The sequence below is a fragment of the Tetrahymena thermophila genome, assembly GCF_000189635.1.
Source record: "Tetrahymena thermophila SB210 genomic scaffold scf_8254551, whole genome shotgun sequence".
NCBI classification, from domain to species: domain Eukaryota; phylum Ciliophora; class Oligohymenophorea; order Hymenostomatida; family Tetrahymenidae; genus Tetrahymena; species Tetrahymena thermophila.
The window spans coordinates 99958-122475 of record NW_002476322.1 but is presented as its reverse complement, the minus strand read 5'-3'; the positions used below and the strand labels follow the sequence as shown (position 1 = coordinate 122475).

General features: G+C 24.0%; 6 protein-coding genes across 6 annotated transcripts; 5 read left to right on the top strand and 1 right to left on the bottom strand. All coding sequences in view use genetic code 6, as the record gives it.

Moving 5' to 3' along the window:
* Nucleotides 1–690: 690 nt before the first annotated feature.
* Nucleotides 691–2601, top strand: TTHERM_000304358 (hypothetical protein; the record flags this gene model as incomplete). Its single annotated transcript, XM_012798854.1, has 1 exon — nt 691–2601. The coding sequence occupies one exon, from the start codon at nt 691–693 to the stop codon at nt 2599–2601; it is 1911 nt and encodes a 636-aa protein (XP_012654308.1).
* A 717-nt stretch (nt 2602–3318) lies between these two features.
* Nucleotides 3319–3801, top strand: TTHERM_00304359 (acyl carrier protein; the record flags this gene model as incomplete). The annotated part of the gene is made up of 1 exon (XM_001470876.1): nt 3319–3801. The coding sequence occupies one exon, from the start codon at nt 3319–3321 to the stop codon at nt 3799–3801; it is 483 nt and encodes a 160-aa protein (XP_001470926.1).
* Nucleotides 3802–4164: 363 nt separating this feature from the next.
* Nucleotides 4165–4722, bottom strand: TTHERM_00304350 (YbaK/prolyl-tRNA synthetase associated domain protein; the record flags this gene model as incomplete). Its single annotated transcript, XM_001021011.1, has 1 exon — nt 4165–4722. The coding sequence occupies one exon, from the start codon at nt 4720–4722 to the stop codon at nt 4165–4167; it is 558 nt and encodes a 185-aa protein (XP_001021011.1).
* A 1574-nt stretch (nt 4723–6296) lies between these two features.
* TTHERM_00304340 (tetratricopeptide repeat protein) lies at nt 6297–7715 on the top strand (the record flags this gene model as incomplete). Its single annotated transcript, XM_001021010.4, has 1 exon — nt 6297–7715. One exon carries the CDS (start codon nt 6297–6299, stop codon nt 7713–7715), a length of 1419 nt encoding a protein of 472 aa, XP_001021010.4.
* A 1020-nt stretch (nt 7716–8735) lies between these two features.
* On the top strand, nt 8736–11969 carry TTHERM_00304330 (endonuclease/exonuclease/phosphatase family protein; the record flags this gene model as incomplete). The annotated part of the gene is made up of 2 exons (XM_001021009.3): nt 8736–10677; nt 10750–11969. 2 exons carry the CDS (start codon nt 8736–8738, stop codon nt 11967–11969), a joined length of 3162 nt encoding a protein of 1053 aa, XP_001021009.1.
* A 1513-nt stretch (nt 11970–13482) lies between these two features.
* Nucleotides 13483–21859, top strand: TTHERM_000304329 (zinc finger lsd1 subclass family protein; the record flags this gene model as incomplete). Its single annotated transcript, XM_012798853.1, has 23 exons — nt 13483–13488; nt 13554–14147; nt 14204–14507; nt 14566–14755; nt 14813–15116; nt 15180–15357; nt 15424–15567; nt 15618–15713; nt 15762–15993; nt 16049–16336; nt 16398–16474; nt 16537–16706; nt 16794–17590; nt 17834–17904; nt 17957–18126; nt 18235–18805; nt 18905–19288; nt 19345–19475; nt 19534–19764; nt 19815–19975; nt 20031–21067; nt 21120–21247; nt 21302–21859. The coding sequence occupies 23 exons, from the start codon at nt 13483–13485 to the stop codon at nt 21857–21859; spliced, it is 6822 nt and encodes a 2273-aa protein (XP_012654307.1).
* Nucleotides 21860–22518: the final 659 nt, after the last annotated feature.

Sequence of the window (22518 nt, the reverse complement as noted above, 5' to 3'; positions counted from 1 at the left end):
ATCAGCTGAATTTGAGTTTAATTTAAATTCTAAAATTGTAGAAATTTAAGAAATGACATCACGAAGTAAAGTAAAAAATTGTTTGATTTATTTCTTTTTTTTGCTAAATTTATTTAAATAAAAGATTCTCAAGCAAAACAGACAGAATTTAATTTTTCTTAAAATTTATATTTTTAAATAATTTTTTTAATTGAAAAAATTAGATTTTTTTATTATTATAAAAATTAAAATGTAATTTACCAAATAAATTTATTAGAAAACTAATTGATTGACATATTTAATTATACAAAAAAGAGAAATTTTAAAACTAAATTAGAAAGAGAGATTAAGAATAATAAATTGTATAATTTTATAAAATGTTTAATTTAATAATAAAAAATACTCAAGCAATTAATTTTTAAATTAGAAATGTTGATTGAAATTTTTTATTAAATTATTATCATTAGTTAAAAAAATATTTGAAGTTTTTTAATATATTTAAGACGAAAATTAACAATTTAAGTTACCAAATAAATTTATTAGAAAATTTACTCAACTGAAATATTTATTATTATCAAAAAAGAGATTTTAAAAGAGTTAAATTGAAATATGAATTTAAGAATATAAAATTATGCAAAGTCTGACTTTAAAATCAATAAATTTTTTTTAATTTTATAAAATAATTAAATTAATTTTTTTTGAAAATAAAAGATGGATAATTATAACTTGCTTATTAAAAATAAAAACTAAATAGTAGAATCTAAAAATGATGTTAATGATAGAGATAAAATTTAAATTGATTTATTTAGAGATATAAAAAAGAAAAAATACTCAAATTTTAACAGTGGTAATGGTATGAAAAAAGGAGATGAATCATAAATATCACAGTATTCAAATAGCAATCTAGCTAAAGAAAGATTTTCAGAAACATAAAAATCTTTTTTGAAAGGAAATAATAGCTTATCAAAGCTAAGAGATATTCAGTCTAGAAATTAGAGCAGCACATTTTAAAATAATTAATAATTCAATTCTAAATTAAGAGAATAGGGTTAACTTTAGGGTAATCAAATTTTGAATGAAAAACTTAAGGATAATCAAAAAGAAATTACAAATATAAACTTAAATGAAACAGTATTTAAAAGCAATTCAGCTTAGCAAAAACCATAGTTTTACTCTTTATCTCCCCACTCTTTACAATAACATTTAAAAAAAGGAACTATTATGAATATCATTAAATAGTGCTAATCTACCTAATATATAAGTCAAAAGCACATTACCGAGTTTACAAAAGAAATAAGGAATAAACTTCAAAGTTCAACTTTGTACAGTAAAGCATTAATGAAAAAATAAAAAAATAAATAAAATATAAAATCATTCATCTCTCAAATAGATTTTAGTAATGTACTTAACGATAAAACATCAATCACTTAGTAAGAAACAACTAACCAAGAATAGCAGTAGCAAAATAATTAGTACAGCGAATTTTCTCATTAATTTGATGATAAGTGCTCTTTTTAACATGACTCTGATAAAATTGACAATAAAAAGTCATTATAAAAATTAAATAACGACAATAATAACATCCTTTGTCAAGAAAATTTTTAAGCAAATGAATCTTTTTATTCTACAACATAAAATAGATTTAGGTACAATAAAGAATTTAATAAAAGCAGAAAAGTTAAAGAAAGAATAGCTTTATCACCTCAAAATTAAAAATAAGAAAATTAAAATAAGGATTTTTCCTTTAATAATTTTTAATGTTCTTTAATTTAGAAATAGAATTCTAGATAAAGCAGTGCAGAGTACAGTAAATTTAATCCACACAGCTCTGCTTAAAACTATACATTTGAAACTTTTGTTAATCATAGTGAATCAAAAAATAGAGACTAATAAAAAGAAAAAAGATAATCACTGAACCTAGATAACTCTAAAAAGATAATAAATAAGGAATAATAGCTGCAAACTAAAAGCTACAATAAAATATCAAATAAATCATAGCATTTGAAAAATAATAGCTTGAATATGAATATGATTACAGATTATCAATAATAATAGTAATAAAAATACTAAATCAACGCAAGCTAAAAAAGTTTTTTGGTTTTAAATGATTAGCAGCTGACAGCTAACACACAAAATATTTTTACTAGTGTACCTACTACTCTAAGCGATTAGAAGAAGAGTATTTTAACTTTCAATGGTCTAAATAAAAATATTATTAAAACTTTTAAACTTGATAAGATCATTCAAAACGAACATGAAAAAAATTTTATTAAGCTTGCATAAAAATTTGAGTAAAACGTGAAAGATTTAAAACAGCTAGATAACTTTTAAATTAACACAAATTCTATTAGATATAATTTAACTTAAAGTTAATCTGCAATGGTTAGAAATAGACATAATCAAAGACTGATCGACCTTTGCAATCTAAAGAAAAAAATAAACATGAGCACAATATTAAGGGACAATCATAACAATAATAACATTGAAAACGTTTAAAATTTAAGAAAAAAAATAGATAGTTAACAAGCAGAGAGAGAATAGTCTGAGTAAAATAAATAAGATATTAGTCTACTCTAAAATCTACATATATAATAACTATAAAAACATAGTAAGCCCTCTTGAGATGAATTCTAGTCTTAGCATTATATAAAATTTATATATTTTAAAAAATGGCTTAAATATTTTTCATTAATTTATTTTAAAATTTTTACAAGTCATCTAAAATTTAGGTAAACTTTAAAATAAAAGATTTATTTAGATTGATTAAAATATTTTCATTTGTAGAAATTTTGAAAATTTGTTAATTCCCTATTGAAAATTTAAAATAAAATTAATGAAAATTATTTATTTTTTATTATATTTTAAAATAATTTATAATATTTATTTTTCATTTTATAATATTTGTTTATTGACTTTAAATTTAGATAGATGCTTGGCTTGTTTAAAACTATTTTATTAATTTGAAATATTTTTATTGTAATAAAACACATTATTATTTTTAATGCATTCATTTTGAATGTAATCTAAATGTTTATTTTAATGAACATTTAAGAATCTACTTTTAAATTAAAAAAACGACTTGCAATCATAATTCACACTCAAAATAAATCCATGATAAAAATAAAATAATTTTTTAAATTTATTTAAATTTAAAATAAATAAATAATTTATAGTAAATTTATCAAAATTATTAATTAAAGTATTTGGTAATTAAATAAAGGATATTGCTTGCTTATTTTTAGTATTAATCTTAAATTTAATTTATCTTAAGGATTATTTTTTGATAAAAAATACATTTCATTAGATCAATTAATTTATATTTTAAAAGTAATAAATAAAATGTTTAGAAACTTATTAGTTAAATCAATTAAGTTAGCAGCCAACAGACAGCTCTTTGCTTAATAAAAAAATACTAAGCTCTTTAACGCTTGGTTGAGTTAAAACTAAATTTAAAGCCTCAACGCTTTAAGTTCTCAAAACAGATATAATTTTACTTCCTCTGGAGATACTTAAGTTAATCAAATTTTAGATGAAGTTGAAGCAAAGGTTTTCTAAGTTTTAAAAAGTGCTGCTAAGTGTAAAGCTGATAAATTGAGCAGAACAGCTACTTTCGAAGAACTAGGCTTTGACTCTCTCGATGGAGTTGAGCTCGTTGTTGCCATGGAAGAATTATTTGGTTTTGATATTACTAATGAAGAAGCTGAAAAAATTGTTTCAGTTCAAGACGCAATCACAATTTTCAATAAAAATCTTGTAGAAAAAATCAATAGAGATAAGCTTGTTGAATTATAAGAATCCGAAACAACTCCCTTAAAGAAGTGAGTGCTAAAAAATCCTTAGTATAAATTTTTAACTTAACATTATCAGTGAATGAATGAATGCTCTTTTTAAATTAATTATCAAGTATGAAAATAAATAAGTATTTTTAGATGTATTTATATGGCTTATATTCAATTATAACCTCATTTAACCACTTTGTAGTTCTTTAGATAAAATCTTTTAAGAAATAAATGGTTTTATCTTTTCTTAATTTTAATCTTTGAAATTTGTTTGTTTATTAATGTAAAAAAGAAATCTAAATAAATGCTTGATTTTTTTTCTAGAAAATTTATTTATATACACATTTATGCACAAACTTTTATTTCTATTTATAAAAATACATAAAAATATTAAAAGACATATCTCTCATTCTGTAAATTGGCACACTTATGGTTTTTCAACATTTAGATAATCTTCAGTTTTCATAGAAATCGACTTAGTCCTTAATCCACAATTAAAGTTTATTACATCTCCTTAATCTAGCAGGCTTTAATCAGTAAGAGTTTTTATACCCCAAATGGATCCAAATGGTGGTACTGCACCTGGGATGCATTTTGTGAGGCTATAAACTTCTTCTGGTTTAGCTAAATCTAACTTTTTATGTCCAACAATACCTCTAATTAGCTTCCAAGAAAGCTTTTTACTAGCTGACATAACAGCTAATATAAATGTAATATTTTATTTATCCTTAAGTAACATTGCTTTTGCCCCAGAATCCAAGGAAACTCCTCTAACTTAAGCTGATTCTTCACTTGTTTTGCATGGTTTATGATCTAAAGTTGTAAATTTTATCCCATTTAAAAGCTTAAAAACTAAATCGCAAGAATAGTTGTCTTCTTTAATATTTTCGTCGCCTTGTTCAATATTTGTCATAACTTCTTCTTTTTATTGACTTTATTCTTTAGTTTGATTGTTTTAATCCATTTTACTATATCTTTTTGATTATTAATATAATGATATCAAATATAAGATTTTTTGCAATTAGATTAAACAAATTTGAGTTCTTAAAACTTACTTTTCTGAAAACTATGAAAAATCTTGGAATTTTCATCAATTTTGTAATATATAAACTCTTTAAATCTTGAATTAGTTAATTCTAAAATAAAATTAGAAATTTTACATCAAAATTTTATAATAATTTTAATTAATGAAAATTTTCATATTAAACTTATTTATTTTTATCTTTTAGAATTTAAATTTTTTTATTTTTGAAAATAGTATTCTATTTTTTTAAATGAAATTATTTGAGTAATATTAATTTATACTTATTTAATATGATGAATTAGTACTTTTAATTAATTAAATAATTAATGATATCATCAGACTTCAAAAAGATAATATTGTTCATTGAATATTTTTATTTTTATATTATTTTTAATAATAAAATTATATCAATATTTCTTCAAGAAGGAGGAACTTGCATTTACTAATTTTTGATTAATTTATACTTTTAATAAATAAATGCTAAAACTAAATAATTAATTTTATGATAAAATTCAAATAATATTTTTATAAGTTGAGTATTAGACTTTAATAACCCAAAAATTGAAGGAGGAAAAGAGAATAAGACAGACAAAGTAGATACAAATTTTCTAATATTTAGACTTAATTCAGTATAAAATTACTTTTTTTTATAAATTTAATAATAAAATTATATTGAATAATATTTATTATATAAATTTATACTTGCTTTGATAAATTAGCACTTTTAATTAATTAAACTCTAAAATTAAATAATTATTTTATCATCAAAATTCAAAAAAGTCTTATTATAAATTGAATATATAAAAAATATACTTTATATTAATTTATTATTTTATTTTTAATGATAAATTTTAATAATTTTTAATATAATTTGTATTAATAATATTTAAAATGAAATTTTATTTAATAATGACTGATCAATTAGAACTTTCAATTAACAATATTCTAAAAATTAAATAATCCCTTTTATCATCTAAATATATTAAAAAATGAATTTAATTAATAAATTATTTTTTATTTTTAAAAGATACTATTAAAAAATTATTTTTATTTTATTAATTTTTGGTTTTAAAATTATATTGATTTTGAATGAATTTATATGTATAATATTTAATAATGAACTAATCTATGTATGACTGATAAGCATTTTTATAATCCAAAATTAGTTTCTTTTTTAATTAACTATTTTTTTAAAAAAAAAAAAACAGAAGTTATTATACAATACACTTTATGGTCTCTAAAAATCATTAATTAATTTTTTGAAAGAAATCTTTCTTATATAACTTTTCAAACAGAAATAATTATTATTTTGTAATAAAGCTTTATAATTTAGTTTATTAAGGTATTGAGAATATAAATCAACAATTACTAAAAGCATAAAATATAGTGAAGTGTAGAATTAGGATTTAAAAGTAGTAATTTAATAAATAACTATTAAGTTGAAATAAATAAATAAGTTGAAGTGATCTCAATCGAAATTTTCAATAATAAGTAAGCAAATAAGTAATTAACTAATGAATAGAATGAATCCATACGATAGTAAAAATAATGATCCTATTCGCGAGAAGCTCAAATAGTTAGAAGAAAAATCAGTTGAGCTATAAAAATAGGGTAAATATGGAGAGTCTCTTGATGTATTAGAAGAAGCTTTTAACCTAAAAATCAATGCTTATGGTGAAGAAAGCGAAGAAGTCCTTAAAACAAGTGAAAAGCTTTGTGAGCTTTGTAATTTGATTGCTATGTTATGTCTAACAAGAGGGAAAAATGAAGCTTGTTTTGAATTCTTAAAAAAAGCGAGAGTTTTATGTGAAAATTCATACAACTTCAAAGCAGTAACCTACAACAATATGGCTTGCTACTATAAGCGTATAAATAAAAATAGAGTAGCTCTTGATTATCTCAAAAAGGCCTTAGAAATAGAGATACATATAGATCGCCCATAAAGCTTAGCTGATACCCACCTTAATTTATGTGCAGTTCTTTCATAGTTAGAGCGCCACAAAGAGGCTCTTGAGCACGTTCTTATGAGTATTGTTCTTTTACAAGAGGAACACATGCAGAATGTTCTTTAGTATGGACATCCTCGCCAAAGATAGTAGCAAAATATGCATAATTCAGAAAATTAGGATCCTAACGATAATGATGATGGAGATTATCAAAATCATGAATAAAAAGGATAATAAAACAGTGATGGTGGAAATAGAAATTTTGATGATCGTATTGCAGTTTTAGCAATAGCTTACCACAATATGGGTGTTGAATTAGAATTCCTCAGTCGTTTTGAGGAAGCTATTCAAGCTTATAAGAAAGCTGTTAATTTTTCGATAACTTATCTTGGAGAAAGCCATAGTCTAGTAGAAAATCTCAAAGGTGTTCTAGCCTAAGCAGAAAACTAAATACAATCATAAAAGTCTAAGGAAATTCGTAGAAGAGAGGGTAAAGACATAAATAAAAAACCTTCAATCCGTATCAACCAAGCTTAAACAGTTTACAATACATCTGATATGCCATATAAACGTGCTACAACTGCTAAATCTGCTCCTGGTGGAGGTAATTTTAGAATAACTTCTGCCTAAACCACTAATAACCCTTAATATAAAACAAAACTGCCTTCTATGCAATTCTAACAAAATCAGGGCACAGGAGGAAACATTCCGATTTAAGGAGTCCGCTCACCTACCTAGTAAAGGCCTTATACATCTAACTATCCATCTCAAAGTTCTAAAAATATGAATCAAGGTTAAATGAACTAAAATTATTATTAGAATAATTAATATGATTAATAATAATATACTCCATAAAATTAGCAGCAATCAAACTACTAAATGTAATAAAACAATTAACAATATCCTTAAAACGAAATGCTGAACCCTCGAATTGATCATTCAAGAAATGATATTTCCCCAGACTAGTACTCTAATTAAAATAATTGAGAATTTCAATATAACTTTAATATAAACTACCAAATAAATTAAATATCAAATATTTAAGTTATCTTTTCATGCATAAAAACAAATTTTAATAATATTAACTTTGCATTTTGTTATTTATATTGATTGATTGATCGATTTATCGATCTCATCTGACTATTTATTTATGTTTTTTAAAATAAAAAAATTTTAATTTTTAATTGTAAAATAATTTTAATTTTATTTTTATTAATTTTAAATATTATTTTTAATATTTATTTTAATACAATACTCATATTTTAGATAAAAATGGTTCTTCAAATTTTTATTTAAGTTGAAAGAAAATTTTGTATGATTTATGAATATTATTTTAATATTTAAATTAAATGTGGAACTAATTACCAATAATCTTAATGACATATTTCTATAAAAGGAAAGTATAGACAAATAAATAATATTGATTGAAATTATTCTTGTAAAAAAATTATATTTAAAGAAAATCTTATTATCTTATACGTGCATTAAATAAATATAATAAATAAATAAATAATTTATATCATCTGTTTTGTGTTTTGAGGAGATAAAATAATAGTTGGTTTGCTAAAATGTTGTCTCAATATTTTTATTGGTTAAGAATTTAATTTATTGATTTCTCCTTATAAAAATGAGGAAATTTAGAAAAAGAATTATTTTTTTTACATATTAAATATATAAACTATTTTAACTAACTTTAAAATTGTTTGGTTTGGATATATGTTTTTTGAGGAAATAAAAGTGAAATAATGAGAATATATATTTTAAATGGCTTAATTTATATTTACTTATACAATTTTTTATAATTTCTGATGAGTTTAATGATATTTGTTTATTTGTATGGTAAGAAGATTTTTCATGTAAGGTAGATACGATCAAAAATGTTAAGGATTTTAGATTAGAAGAAATAATTTTGCTTATTTTTTATCATTTATTTGTTTTTTTATTTTTATAAAGATTTATTAGCAATTATAAAGTAAATTAAAAATATAGACAATTAATTAGTTCGATATGTTAAAGTTATTCAAAAGCAATTCTAATAAAACCAAAGAAAATGAAGTAATTAGTATGAAGTTTGAAAAAACTGAAAAGACTGTTAATTTATAGACCTACAATACAAGAGCTATATAATTGATAGAGTAGTAGGATTTGTTTTATCTGCAGGCTGACAAATAAATCACAAATATTCAAACCTGCTTATAAATCGATAGAAAAACTGGAAATATTTCAGAAATACCACAAGATGAGGTTAAAAGCAGCAAAGTTTTAACAGATTATAGTGGATTTTTAGGTATTATTAATATTGCAGGTGTTAATTTTTTAATGTTTGTGAAAGATGTCCACATTCTATCTGTTCTTGATGGAAGAGATAAAATTTATGAAATGGTTTCGCTGGATTTTGTGCAAATTCATTAATCAGCTAATAAGTTATCAAAAGATATCCATGAATTTACATCTTATATTGAAAAGTATTTATGCAGCAAAAATGGAGGATATTACTTCTCGTATACTTATCCTTTAACTGTGTCGCAGTAAAAAATTAATGATTTAAGAAAACTTTAATAAAACTTGAATAAACCAGTCTTTCACTTAGTAGATAATGATTTCTTATGGAATCACCACCTTCTTAAACCTCTGGTTGATTAAATGGTTTCTAAAGAGTGGCAAGCTTAGCTAATCCAAGGTCACGTTTATAATGTAGTAATAGGAAGCGATGCCAAAAATTTAATTTTTTATACAATCATTTCAAGGAGATAATGCAAGAGAGGTGGTACTAGATATAATCATAGAGGAATTGACTCTGAAGGTTATGTAGCTAATTTTGTAGAAAGTGAATAAATTATTCTATTTAATTCTATGAAAAGAATAATCTCACATCTGTAAATTAGAGGAAGTGTACCTTCTTACTGGACTTAGAGAGGTATTTCGGCAAAATTGATAATTGAATCATCAAGGGAGCTTTCTGATCAAGCATGTTCATTGCATCTTAACTATCTTAAGAATAATTACAATAATGTTATTTGTGTAGATCTTATGACTGAAAATAAACAAGATGAATTAAAATTGATGACAGAATTCAGGAATCTTTTGCTTAATCCTTCTACTGAAAGTAATTCAATTGGCTAAATTAAAAAAGACTTTTAAGGCTTTATTTAATATTTTGAATTTGATTTCCATAGAGAAGTAAAAGGCGATAAATTTGAGAATATTGATAAATTTATTAGTAGCACTTTTCTTTAAGATTTGTAAAATTATGGATGTTTTGTTAAAAAGTACTCATTAGAGTTTGATTAGATAGGGAAATCTTTGAATGACTAGATAGGCGAGGTTTAGTGGAGACAAAAAGGAATCGTCAGGACGAATTGTTTAGATTGCTTAGATAGGACTAATTTCTTCTAATTAAGAGTTGCTTTTAATGCTGTTTAGAAAGTAATATTTCCTTACTTAGGAATTGAGTTAAAAAATGCAGACTTTGACAATTTTTGTAAAGATTTTCAATATAGCTGGGGAAAAAATGGTGATAGAATCAGTAATCACTATGCTGGAACAAAAGCAACTACTTCCATGGTTGCTAAAAAAGGAAAATCTGGAGTTTTGGGTTTTATTAAAGGGAAATTGACTTCAGGATAAAGATTCTTCAAAGGAATTTTCACTGACGCTTATAAATAACAATGTTACAGCGTTATTCTTGGAGAACACTATGAGACCTAGCAAAACTTAGAATATCAGGAAAATTTGTATAAAGAATTAAAATAGGCAGAAAGTAGATTTATAAGCCATAATAATATAACTATTTTTGTTGCTTCATGGAGCGTCAACTCATATGTTCCTGACAAAAAATCGAACCTTAACACAATTTTTAAAAATAATCTCCACAATACTAACTGCAATTATAAGATTAGAAACATGCAATAGTCCTCAATTAAAGAAACAGATAGCAGATAGATTTCATGTAAATTTGTTAGAATATATTTTTAATAAAGTTGATTTATTTTAATTAATTTTTTAAAATTTTAATCAAAAGAAGGAGGAAAAGATTCTATTTTCTCAATTAAAAATTCTAAAAAATGCGATATAGTTATAGTGGGTCTTCAAGAAATTGTTGAATTGAGTGCTAAAAATATCCTTTAGATTAGTTAACCAAAATCCACAGATTTATAATAAAAATGGTAGGAATTAATACATGAGCACATAGGTGGATAATAAGAATATTTCTTTGTTGATTCTCACAGTATGGCTGGAATAACAACCTTCATTTTTGCAAGGGTCGACTTGAAAGAGAAGATTTCAGATATAGAATATGATGATGTTCCAACCAATTTAGGTGGAAAATTCATTAACAAAGGTGGGGTTGGTTTTAGATTCTGGGTTGATGATACTTCGATTGCGGTATTAAATTGTCATTTACCAGCAGGACAGTCAAATATTGATTAAAAGATATCTTCATTTAATAGCATACATCAGAAATTATTTTAGTAAGAAGGTATGGCAATTTATAAGAGAGACCCTATTTGGAAGTCAGATAAAGTCATTTTAATGGGAAATTTAAATTTTAGAGTAGATAAGAAAGAGAAAGACTGTAAAAATGAAATTTAATAAATTATAAATTTACAAAAAGGAGGAGAATTTGTTAAGTCTTCTTAAGAAATTTAACAAAAATTAATTTCTTATGATCAACTTAAGTGTTTAAATTATTTAGCATAGAATTAAAATTCATCACAAAAAGAAAATGTAGATCAAAATTTAGAATTCTAGCCATTAAGTTCAGATGCAAAAAAATACTTTAATAATTACATAAGCGACTGTAAGTTATACCTCGAAAATTACTATGAAAAAAAAATACACTTTCTTCCAACTTACAAATTCGAAGTAGGATCTGATAACTATCATAATTCTTGGAAATCAAGAGTGCCTTCTTATTCTGATAGAATCTTTATTTGGGATGTTGAAAAGTAAAACTAAGGCATCGAATAATCATATCTCTAATACGATAGTGTATATGGCATAGATAACTCTGACCACAAGCCAATTTTTGCAATTTTAACTTTCGATGTAAAGGAAATTGATTATTAATTGAGAGAATAAATTATAGAAGAAATTATTCTGAAGCAGTAAGGTAAAACTTAGTCAAATTTTTTAATGAATCTAAATAATGACGATAATGACTTTTATGATTAGAATGAAAATATTACGTAAAAGGGAGCATTTGAAAGTTTTGTTGATAAAGATTTTTTTTCTTCATGAGAGCTAGATAAGATAGATAGATAGAAAGATAAATAATAAATTTAGATAAAACTTTTGTAACAAAATTATATTTATATTATATATTAATAAATAAATAAATCTTTTATAAGCTTAACTAAATTTGATAAAAAGTCATTGATATGTAAACAAAATGTACAAAACCAATTAAAATTCTAACTAGACCATTTTTATTAATCTAAGATTTAGATAAAAATTCTAGTAATATAATTTTTAATAGCTGTTAAAGATTGTAATTAATATTATTTTAATTTACATAAACGAGAAATGATAAAAAGAATTAGTTAATTTTTTTCTTTAGTAAATACTTGGAGTTTTTTATTCTTTCTCTAATGTTTAAAATTATATTTTAATACTTCTATCAAAAATTTATAAAAGCCTTCTATAAATTAAGTAAATTTTATTTAAGGCAAGTTATGATGTAAGGAGTAAAGAAACGATTTTAATTCTATGCTAGACTATTTCTGTTTTTTATATGTTTTTATAAAGTAGTATTTTAGTTTTTAATTACTATTAAAGCATGAATTAATATAAAATATAGAGATGTAAAAATTATTTAATACCATAGATATTTTATTATCCATAGATATTTATAATGCTTTTACTCTCTCAAAAATTTAGTTTACAACTTTATTATTTTATTTATGGTAAACTCAAAAATTTAATTATATTTTTTTGATTTTAGTTTTTGTATCTATTTCTGTATCTTAAATATTTTTATACAGTAAATACATCCAATAAATTGTAGTTTAAAAATATGAGAAATAAAAAAATTAAATATCAGAGAAATTTAATAATCCTTGAGATATTTAGAATGTTTTCTTAAATATTTAATTTTCAATTTCATCTTTATTTATATGATAAATTTGATTTTTCTATTTTCGATTTGAATATTATTTTTTTTCTTCAATATCTTAAATACTATTTCTTATTTATTATAAACTAAATTTTCCTAATCATTAGATTTGAAGAAAATTATAGATATTATAAATATTTTGATATTGTAAAAAAATATAAATTTGATAATCTAAAGTTCATTTTATATTTTTTATTTTAAGACAATTCAAGCTTAATAAATTAATTAGTTGGAATTGGTGCTAATCTGATTTTTTAAAATGCAAATTTATTGATATTGTGTAAATCAAAAGTATAGTTCGGAAGGTTATTATTTTTTAAAAATAAATATTTACCATAAATTTATTAAATCTTTCTACTCAATATTCAATTGTTTTTAAATTTGATGTAAATTTTTAAGAGTTCTCTTAAGCACCATCCAAATTTAATTAAATGATGATCATTTCTATCCATAAGAAAGTTTTACTTTCTATTTATATTAATGGATTATGGATAGGGATTTTAGTTTATACAATTACACTAAAACTACTGAATAGTTCTATTTAATATTTATGGAAATTAGATTGTATTAAAAAAAGTACTAGTAAAAAAATATTAATTAAATAAACAAGCAAACAAACAAAAACAAAGATTGAATAAAATGACTGTCAAATTTTAATTGAATATCTTATTTTTATTTCTAATTTATTAAATAAAAATTCTACTTTCAAGTAAAATATCTTTTCACCTTTTATCCCTTAGCGTTTATTTTAATAAATAGAGGAGTTACTCATTTCTGAAGAATTTTAAAAACCTTAAATTACTTCTGCGGATGTTGTTGGATGGTCAAAAAACATTATTAGAACTTGTGAGCAATAAAATATTGTTGAGTACACTGGATAAATCTTTGGGGTTTTTTCTTAAGATGTTACTAAAAACTTTAAAAACTACACTAAATTACCTCCACATTGGAGTGCGCTAGTAAGATTAGACTTGATGCTTTATGGAAGTGTAGATGCTGATGAAGGAGATTTTGCTGGAATTAGCATCGACTCAAATACTATGGATAGATATACAAAAAATGATGTAGATGGATATAGAATTTGTTCAGATTCGTCAAACTTTTGGGGTACACTATATAATGATGCTATTTATCCATATTAAAAAAATGTTACTCACGCTAGTAGTTTTTTAGTGCTCAAAATAGATTCTCAATTTACTGGAAAGAATACAGCTCGTGATTATGAAGGCTATGCATTCAAACATGTTTCAGTTTATGTTGATACATGTTATGAGAGTTGCTAAACTTGTAATGGTCCCACTTCTGTAATTAAAACTCAATTCTCATAAATAAATAATTAATTATTTTTATTTATCAATAGAATTAATGTACTGCTTGTATAGATAAAGCAGTTTAAGTTAATGGTGTATGTACCTGCCCAGGTTAACTCTTTGCTTACAATTTTGAATGTGTTGCTGCTTGCCCTCTTGGTTATGTAGGAAATGTAGTAACCAAAATATGTGAATAGTCTAAATGCTTAAATAACTGTAGCAATTGTGTCAATTAGTAATGTACCAAATGCAACTCTCCTTATAAATTAATAAATGGAGAATGTGTTTCTGCATGTCCTTCTTATTCTACAGATAAAGTAACCTATTGTGAAGATAAAATGACAGGGTTAAATTGTAAATTATTGTTTTTCATATATTTTTAATGCTTTAATTATATTAATTATTTTCAAAGATGGAGGATATGCTTTTAAAGGTCTTTATTCTTCTAACTTTGGAGATAGCGAAATTTAAGGTTAAGGTTTGAAACTTGTAAATTTTAAAAATGGTGGTGCAACTTTTAGTAGCTGCTCAGGAGAAAGATTTGTAGGTGGATGGAATGTTGCAGGCTCAGGGTCTGAGATTAGAAGAGAGATTGCTAACTTGTATTTTTAAAATATTTAATTAATTTAATTGATAAATTTCTTTTTTATTAACATTAGTAAACCTCATTGGTCAATAAGAATAGGTTTTAAATATATAATGATAGATAATTGGGCTAGTAGTGAAAATATTTAAGTGGTTTTAGATAATAATAAAGTTATTTCTACCATATCAAAAGCTTAATCTAATTAGGTAGGTAATATATGTGGTAATAAAAATACCGAAGCAACAGGAGTCTATGACTATAATAGCACTCATATAAGTTCTTCTCTTATCATTTCTATTAAAACCAACTTAGATTCTGGAAAATCTCCTTTTGAAGCCTCGTTTGGAATTAGAGAGTTGTTTATTTTAGTCAATTATGTAAGTTTTTAGTTTATTTAATTTAATGTGAAATTAATTTTACTATTTATGGTTGATTAACAGTGCTAAGATAATTGCCTTGAATGCAACTAAAATGGTTGCACAAAATGTCCTCAAGGAACTTATCTTTATTAATATAATTGTGGTACTTCTTGCCTAACTGATCTAGGATATTGGCCTAATGATAAGACAAATACTTGCGATACTTGCTAAGGAAATTGCTTAACATGCGACACGGCAGGTAATTTAAATATTTATATATAATATATTTATTAATTAATTAGTTGCTTTGATTTATAAACAACAGCAACTTCATGTTTAAAATGCAAACCTGGAACATACTTGTATAACAAATCCTGTTCAAACACGTGCCCAGATGGATACGCTCCAAATTAATCTACACTAACTTGCGATAAATGTCATTAAAACTGTAAAACCTGCTCAAATCCAAGTAATTTATATGATACCCGATAAAAAATAATTTGACATAAAATTTATTAGGTGATGATAGCAAATGTACACAATGCTAAGGTTCAAGATTTTTGAGTGGATCTTAATGCGTAGAAATATGCCCTAATGGATAATATGGAGAATTTAGTAAAATTTTTTACAATTAATTGTTTGATTAATATATTATTTTAAAAGATGGAAATAAATGTACACCTTGTAATGCTAACTGCTTAACCTGTAAGGGTCCAACAAATGCAGATTGTTTATCTTGTAACATAAATAAGCTATATTAACCAGATAATAATACTTGCGGAACTAGCTGCAAAAGTAATTAATATATTAATGGAACAAATTGCACTCCGTGTGATAAAACATGCTTTACTTGCAGTAGCGGAACAGCAAAAGATTGTAAATCTTGCAATAATGGGTGAGTTTTTTTTATAAAAAATTCTTAAAATAACTTTAATTTTATTGTAAAATAGATATTTATTTTCAAATCAATGTCTTACTTAGTGTCCAGACCAGTATTACCCAGACTCATCAGATAAATCAGCCTAGGTTTGTAAATAATGTAATTCTTCTTGTTTTAATTGTAATGGACCAAATTAAAATTAATGCACATAATGCAGTGGAGATTTATATTTAAATCCTGGTAACCTTTGTCTGAAAACTTGCCCTGATGGCCAATTCTAAAATTCAACAAATAACAAATGTGAAACTTGTGATTCTAATTGTAAAACTTGTGCCACAGCGAAAAATAATTGCTTATCGTACTAAAATAAATTAATTAATTAGATTTTCTATTTAAAATTTTTTTTGTTTTATTTTTAGATGTAATGCAAATCAATTTTTAGATACAGATGGAGTTTGTAAAGGTGCATGTCCTTCAGGAAAGTGGACAAATAATAGTAATAAATAAATAAATAAAATTTATCAAATATTTTTTAGTAAATATTTATTTTTTCTAAAGCAACTAAAAAATGTGAGTTATGTGATCCTAATTGTAAAGCATGTGATGCAGCTAGCAAGAGTAAATGCACTTCTTGTAACTCTCCATTGTTTTTAGATAAAGATAAAAACATATGTGTTAATTCTTGTCCTTCTTAATATTTTGGAAATTAATCAAGTTTACAGTGCTAGGTATTAGTTTATTTTTTATATTTATTTTTTTACAAATTTAGAAATTTTTAACTTATTTATAATTTGTTCTACTTTAAAAATATTTAGAAATGTGATACTACCTGCTAAGAATGTACTGGATAAAATAGTAATCAGTGCACTTAATGTAGTGGCACTTTATACTTAGATGTTAATACATGTGTTGCTACCTGCTAACCAGGAAAATTTTCTAATTAAAAAACAAATAATTGTGATCTGTGTGATTAAACTCAATGCAAAGAATGTACTGGTTCTAGTACAAACTGTACAAAATGTAATACAAATTTATATCTTAACAATAATAACATATGCTAAGCAATTTGTCCTAAAGGATATTATGCAAATTTATAAAATGGAAAATGCGATTCTTGTAATCCTAGTTGTGAAACTTGCTTCGGCCCAGGTTCAGATTAATGTACTAATTGCAAAGGAGATTTATTTTTTGATCCAATTTCATAAAAATGTGTGAAAAATTGTTAATAATAATATTATGCTAACAATGAAAATAATTAATGCATGTAATGTGACAAGTCATGCCTAGAATGTACAGGTTCTCTTAAGAATTAGTGCACAAAATGTCCAGATTAAATCATCCTTTTTAATAATCAATGTATATCCAATTGCCCTGACAATTACTTTAAAGATCCAAATGCTTATAATTGCATCAAATGTGATTCAAGTTGCTATAACTGTAGTGACAGTACCCCAAATTCTTGTACTCTTTGTAAAGGAGATCTTTATTTGACACCTTCAAAGCAATGTCTATAAGATTGTCCAGATGGAACATATAAGGATAATAATATTTGTAAAAAATGTGATTCAAGTTGCTTAACTTGCTCTGGACCAGAAAAAACTAACTGTTTAAGGTAAATAGTTTATTCAATATTATGAAATAGAGAATATTTCTGAAAATTTTTTTAAATAAAATACTGTAAAATCTTTATTTTTTTTCAATAAATTTATATTTATTTAAATTTTTAAGTTTAATTAATTATTGTTTTAAATTTTTAACGATTAAGGTTATCAAACAGATTATAATTAATATTTTACAGTATTGAAATAGAGAGCTTACTTTTTTAATATTTAAAATTATATTTAAATTATTTTAGGTGTGGAGGTTTAACATATTTAGAAGATAATTAATGTTAATCAGATTGTAAAAATGGATGGAAAAATTCAAGTAAATTTAAAATTATTATTAAAAAAATATCATTTATTATAAAAATAAAAAGATACAAACACCTGTGATGCATGCAACAGTAAATGCTCTAAATGCAATGGTCCTGATGAAAATAATTGTAAAGAATGTCCTAGCGGAACATATCTTAATACTTTAGATAATACTTGTGGTACTAATTGCCCTCAAAATTATTATCCTAACACATCTAACAACAAATGCACTGTAAAATTTACTAAATTATTTATTTTATGATTAATAGCTATTATAAATTCACTATCACATTAGACATATATTAAATAGGCTTTATTTTAAACTTTAATAAATTAATAGTAATGCGATTCTTCTTGTAAAAATTGCTCCAATAGCGGATCGGATAAATGCACAGAATGCTAAGGCACTTTATTTTTAAAAGATGGTAAATATTGTTCACCTAATTGTAATGATAATGAGTATGGTAACTAAGCAAATAATATATGTGAGCCTTGTGATTCTAAATGCAAAACATGCAAAGATATTGCTGATCAGTGTACTGGCTGTAATTCAGGAACTTATTTAAATGATAATAAATGTGAAACAAATTGCCCTGATTCTACATTTAAAAATGATAAATCAAATATTTGTGAAAGCTGCCACAATTCATGTAAAACTTGCTCTGGCCCATCTAATTCTGAATGTAACTCTTGTGGAGTAGATACTTTTTTGGATAAAACTAAAAATACTTGTGTTCCTTAATGTCCAAGTAAATATTTTGGAGATTCTGCTACAAACACATGTTTGAATTGTGTTGAAAATTGCGATTTATGCTCTGATGATAAAATATGTTAAAAATGTTCAATTGGATTCTTCTTGCATAATGGTTCATGCGTAGCTTAATGCCCAACTAAATACTTTAACGATTTAAGTAATTTCATTTATTTCTAAATTTTTCAAATTAATTTTTTTTTACAAACTTTAATAAAATAAAAATTAATTTAAAAAAAAATAAATAATTTAAAAATAGACAATTAATAATGCTCTCCTTGCTCTTAGAATTGTTAAACTTGCTTTGATGCTACAAGTAATGGATGTTTAACATGCGTTTCAGGGACATTTAAAAATTAAGATAATAGTAGTTGCTTACATGATAACGAATGTCCATCTGGTAAATATCCAGATTTAAATACTCAGAAATGTGAATCTTGTTTTTCAACATGTTCTGAATGCACAGGAAAGGATGAAAATTAATGCAAAAAATGCATTTAAGATAAATTATTTTATAAGGGGGAGTGTTTGAAATAGTGTCCAAGTAATACTTATATATTTGATAATTAATGTATTGACTGTCACAAGTCTTGCTCTACATGTTCTGGTAGCTCGCAATTCTAATGTTTAACATGCCCTACAGGTGATTATTATTTTTTTAAATAAAATTTAACTCAGTTGAATTAATAATTATTCTAGGGTTTCTTTAAGAAGGAAGTTGTGTTGACTAATGCATTTAAAATTATTATCCAGCTACAAAAAATGGGTAGTAAGTCTGTCTATAATGCTATGAAAAGTGCTCTAAATGTAATGGTCCAGATTCAAATAATGTATAAAATATTATTAAATAAATATAATGATTAAGAAAAATTTTTTATTCTTGAATAGTGTACTGAGTGTCCATCAAATTCATTCATGAACTAAAACTAATGTGTAGAAAATTGCCCTGTTTAACACATTTATGATGTTTAAAGAGTTTGCTAAAAATGCACAAAGGCAATTAAGAATAACAAATGTGTAGAGGAGTGTGCTTAAAATGAATATTTAGACTAAGCAACCTTATTGTGCTAACCTTGTGCAGCATAGTGCCAAACTTGTTATGGACCTACTACAGACGAAGTAAAATATTGCGTTTTATTTAAAAATTATTTAAATTTTTTATCAATAAGTGTAAAAAATGTTCAGATGGAAACTTTTTAGATGCTTAAAAAAACAAATGTTCATAAAATTGCCCAGATAAGTACTTCCCTAATAAATAAAAAAATCTTTGTGAGGTCTGTGATCCTAAGTGTAATACATGCAGTAACTCAGGTGATTCAAGCTGTTTGAGGTAATAATATATTTTTTTATTAAATTAAGCTTTATTTAAATATTATTATTAATAGCTGCAATAGTCCTTTGGTATTATTGGAAGGTAAATGCTTAAAAGATGCTCCTCCAGGGTATTATAAAGATAAAGATGAATTTAAAAAATGTCATGAATCTTGCAAGACTTGTGATGGACCTAGTTCAAGCGATTGTTTATCTTGTCCTTAAGATATTTTTATTTTAGATAAAAAATGCTTCAATCAATGTCCTTCAACTTATTTTAAAAATGAAAGCAAAATGGAATGTTCTAAATGTACAGGTTAATGCAAAGAATGCTAGAGTTAAGATTATTGCTTAAGTTGTCAAAATAATTAATTTGCTTTTAAGGGTAGTTGCTTAGCTAGTTGTGACCCAATTCTTACATTTTAGGATGAAAAATAAAAGCAATGTATCTAGTGTCATTCTAGTTGCAATTCCAACGGGTGCTTAGGACCTGATAAAGGTGACTGTGTTAATGTTGGAGCAAGTGGATTTGATTTACTTATAGTTAAGATTTTGATATTTAAAACTGGACTCTGGGTATTTTCTTCAGGCTTAGGCGTAATTTTAGACTATAAAAATTCATAATCTTTTGGTAAATTTGGATAAGTCAGACCAAGAGATAAATAGCTCAGTATTCATGTTAGTGATAATCAGGTAAAAGAAATTATTCAGAGAGAAAGAAAGGATATGGATTTCTAAGGCACGTAATTGAATGTTAATACATCTCCAAATAGGAGAAAAAGAAATATTTTATCCCGTGCGTCAATGATCTAAATATTACCATCTGAATAAACTACTGCTAATAAAACTGCATTTGGAGACTATTAAGAAGCTGAATCTCCTACAAAAAAAAGTTCTTTAAACTTCTCTTCTGCAAATATATAGAGCTAGCTTAAAATATTACCTATCTAAAGTTATTAGAATGAAATAAATCATTCTCCAACTTCAAGAAGCCCACACATAAGTAGCACTGAAAACTAATTAAATTTTAATGATTTCAAAGCCAAAGCAAGACCTGTCAAAAAATCAACTCTAGCCAAAATAAGCCAAGGATTGCCTACATTCTAAAACAGTAAATTAATATTAATAATTTGTAAATATTAAATTTAAAAATAAAAATATAGTTGAAGATTAAGTGAGTTCAGATAATCGTTTTTAGTAATAATCTGCAAAGGATATTGATTCAATTATTTAAACAAATCAACAAGAAATAAAAACAATTAGTTATCCAAGAAAACTTTATTTCACAATGGTAATCTAATTTTTAAGAAAAATATTTACTAAAGTTTAATATAAAAATTATAAGATTGGCAATGAAATGCTTTCTATAATAACTATATATGACCCTAAAAGAAGCAGATTGTTTAGGTCTGCAATGCTTTATCTAAAGTATTTGGCTCTTTTCTTTATGACCTATATCTCTTAAAATGTAAATTTATTAATTTCAATTATTTTTTAAACGACGAGATTATTAAAATAAAAGAAAAATTATGGAGTAGCAGCTCTTGGACTTTTAGCTGTAATTGCAGGTAAAGGAATCTTATAAAATGCATTATCTTAAGTTGGGTTGTGCCTTAGAAAAGCAGGTTTACTTTCTTTAGCTTTTGTAATGATTCTTTCAGGATCCGATATATATTTCTGGTTCTTGCCCAAAATCCAGTAAATGAGTCAAAATTTAGATATGAAGTGGTCTTTCACTTACATCCTTCTATTTACATCAGACTTTTTAATAATCTAATCTTTCATTTCTTTTATTAGCTATATTGTAACAATTAGATCTAACTTTGTTAATAACTCAAAGCTTTCAAACATTTTACTAAACTTTTTCTTTTAGCAACCTGCTTTGTTACAAAATAAAAATTGAAAATAAATCTAAATTGTTATTGGAGTATTAGCTAGTAATCATTTAGGAAACAATTATAAATAAATTTAATCAAATTAATCAAATTCAAAAGGAATTCAGCTCAAAATATATCATAGACTTATCTCAAATAATTAAATGCTTAAGAGAAAATATTATTTTTAAATAATCAAAAATATATTCTTTAGCTTGAATGAATTTTAAAACCTAATGTCAAAAAATTTATTCTATTTATATAAAATAAAAATATTTTAATTATATCTGTAATCAATCATAAAGTTTTTAAATAAAAAAAATATAATTTTCTTTTTTAATATTTTGTTTTAAAATTAATAAAATAAAAAACATTTAAATTTATTATCTTTTTCTCTATTCAATAAAAAAATTAATCTAATTGATACATTATTTTTATTTGAAATTAATGTTATATAATTAATCGTACAGCTATTTACTCAACTATTACCCACTTTGATAGATAATTATTGTTAAAAAGATAATTAATACGAAATCGAAAAGAATTTTTTTACTCGCTCTATTCAATTACAGTATTATTATACTATACCTAAATAACAAAGTTATTTATAAATAGTACAATTTAATATAATTTTTAACCATAAGTACTATTTTTTATATTTATTACATTGATATTTAGAGATTGTAAA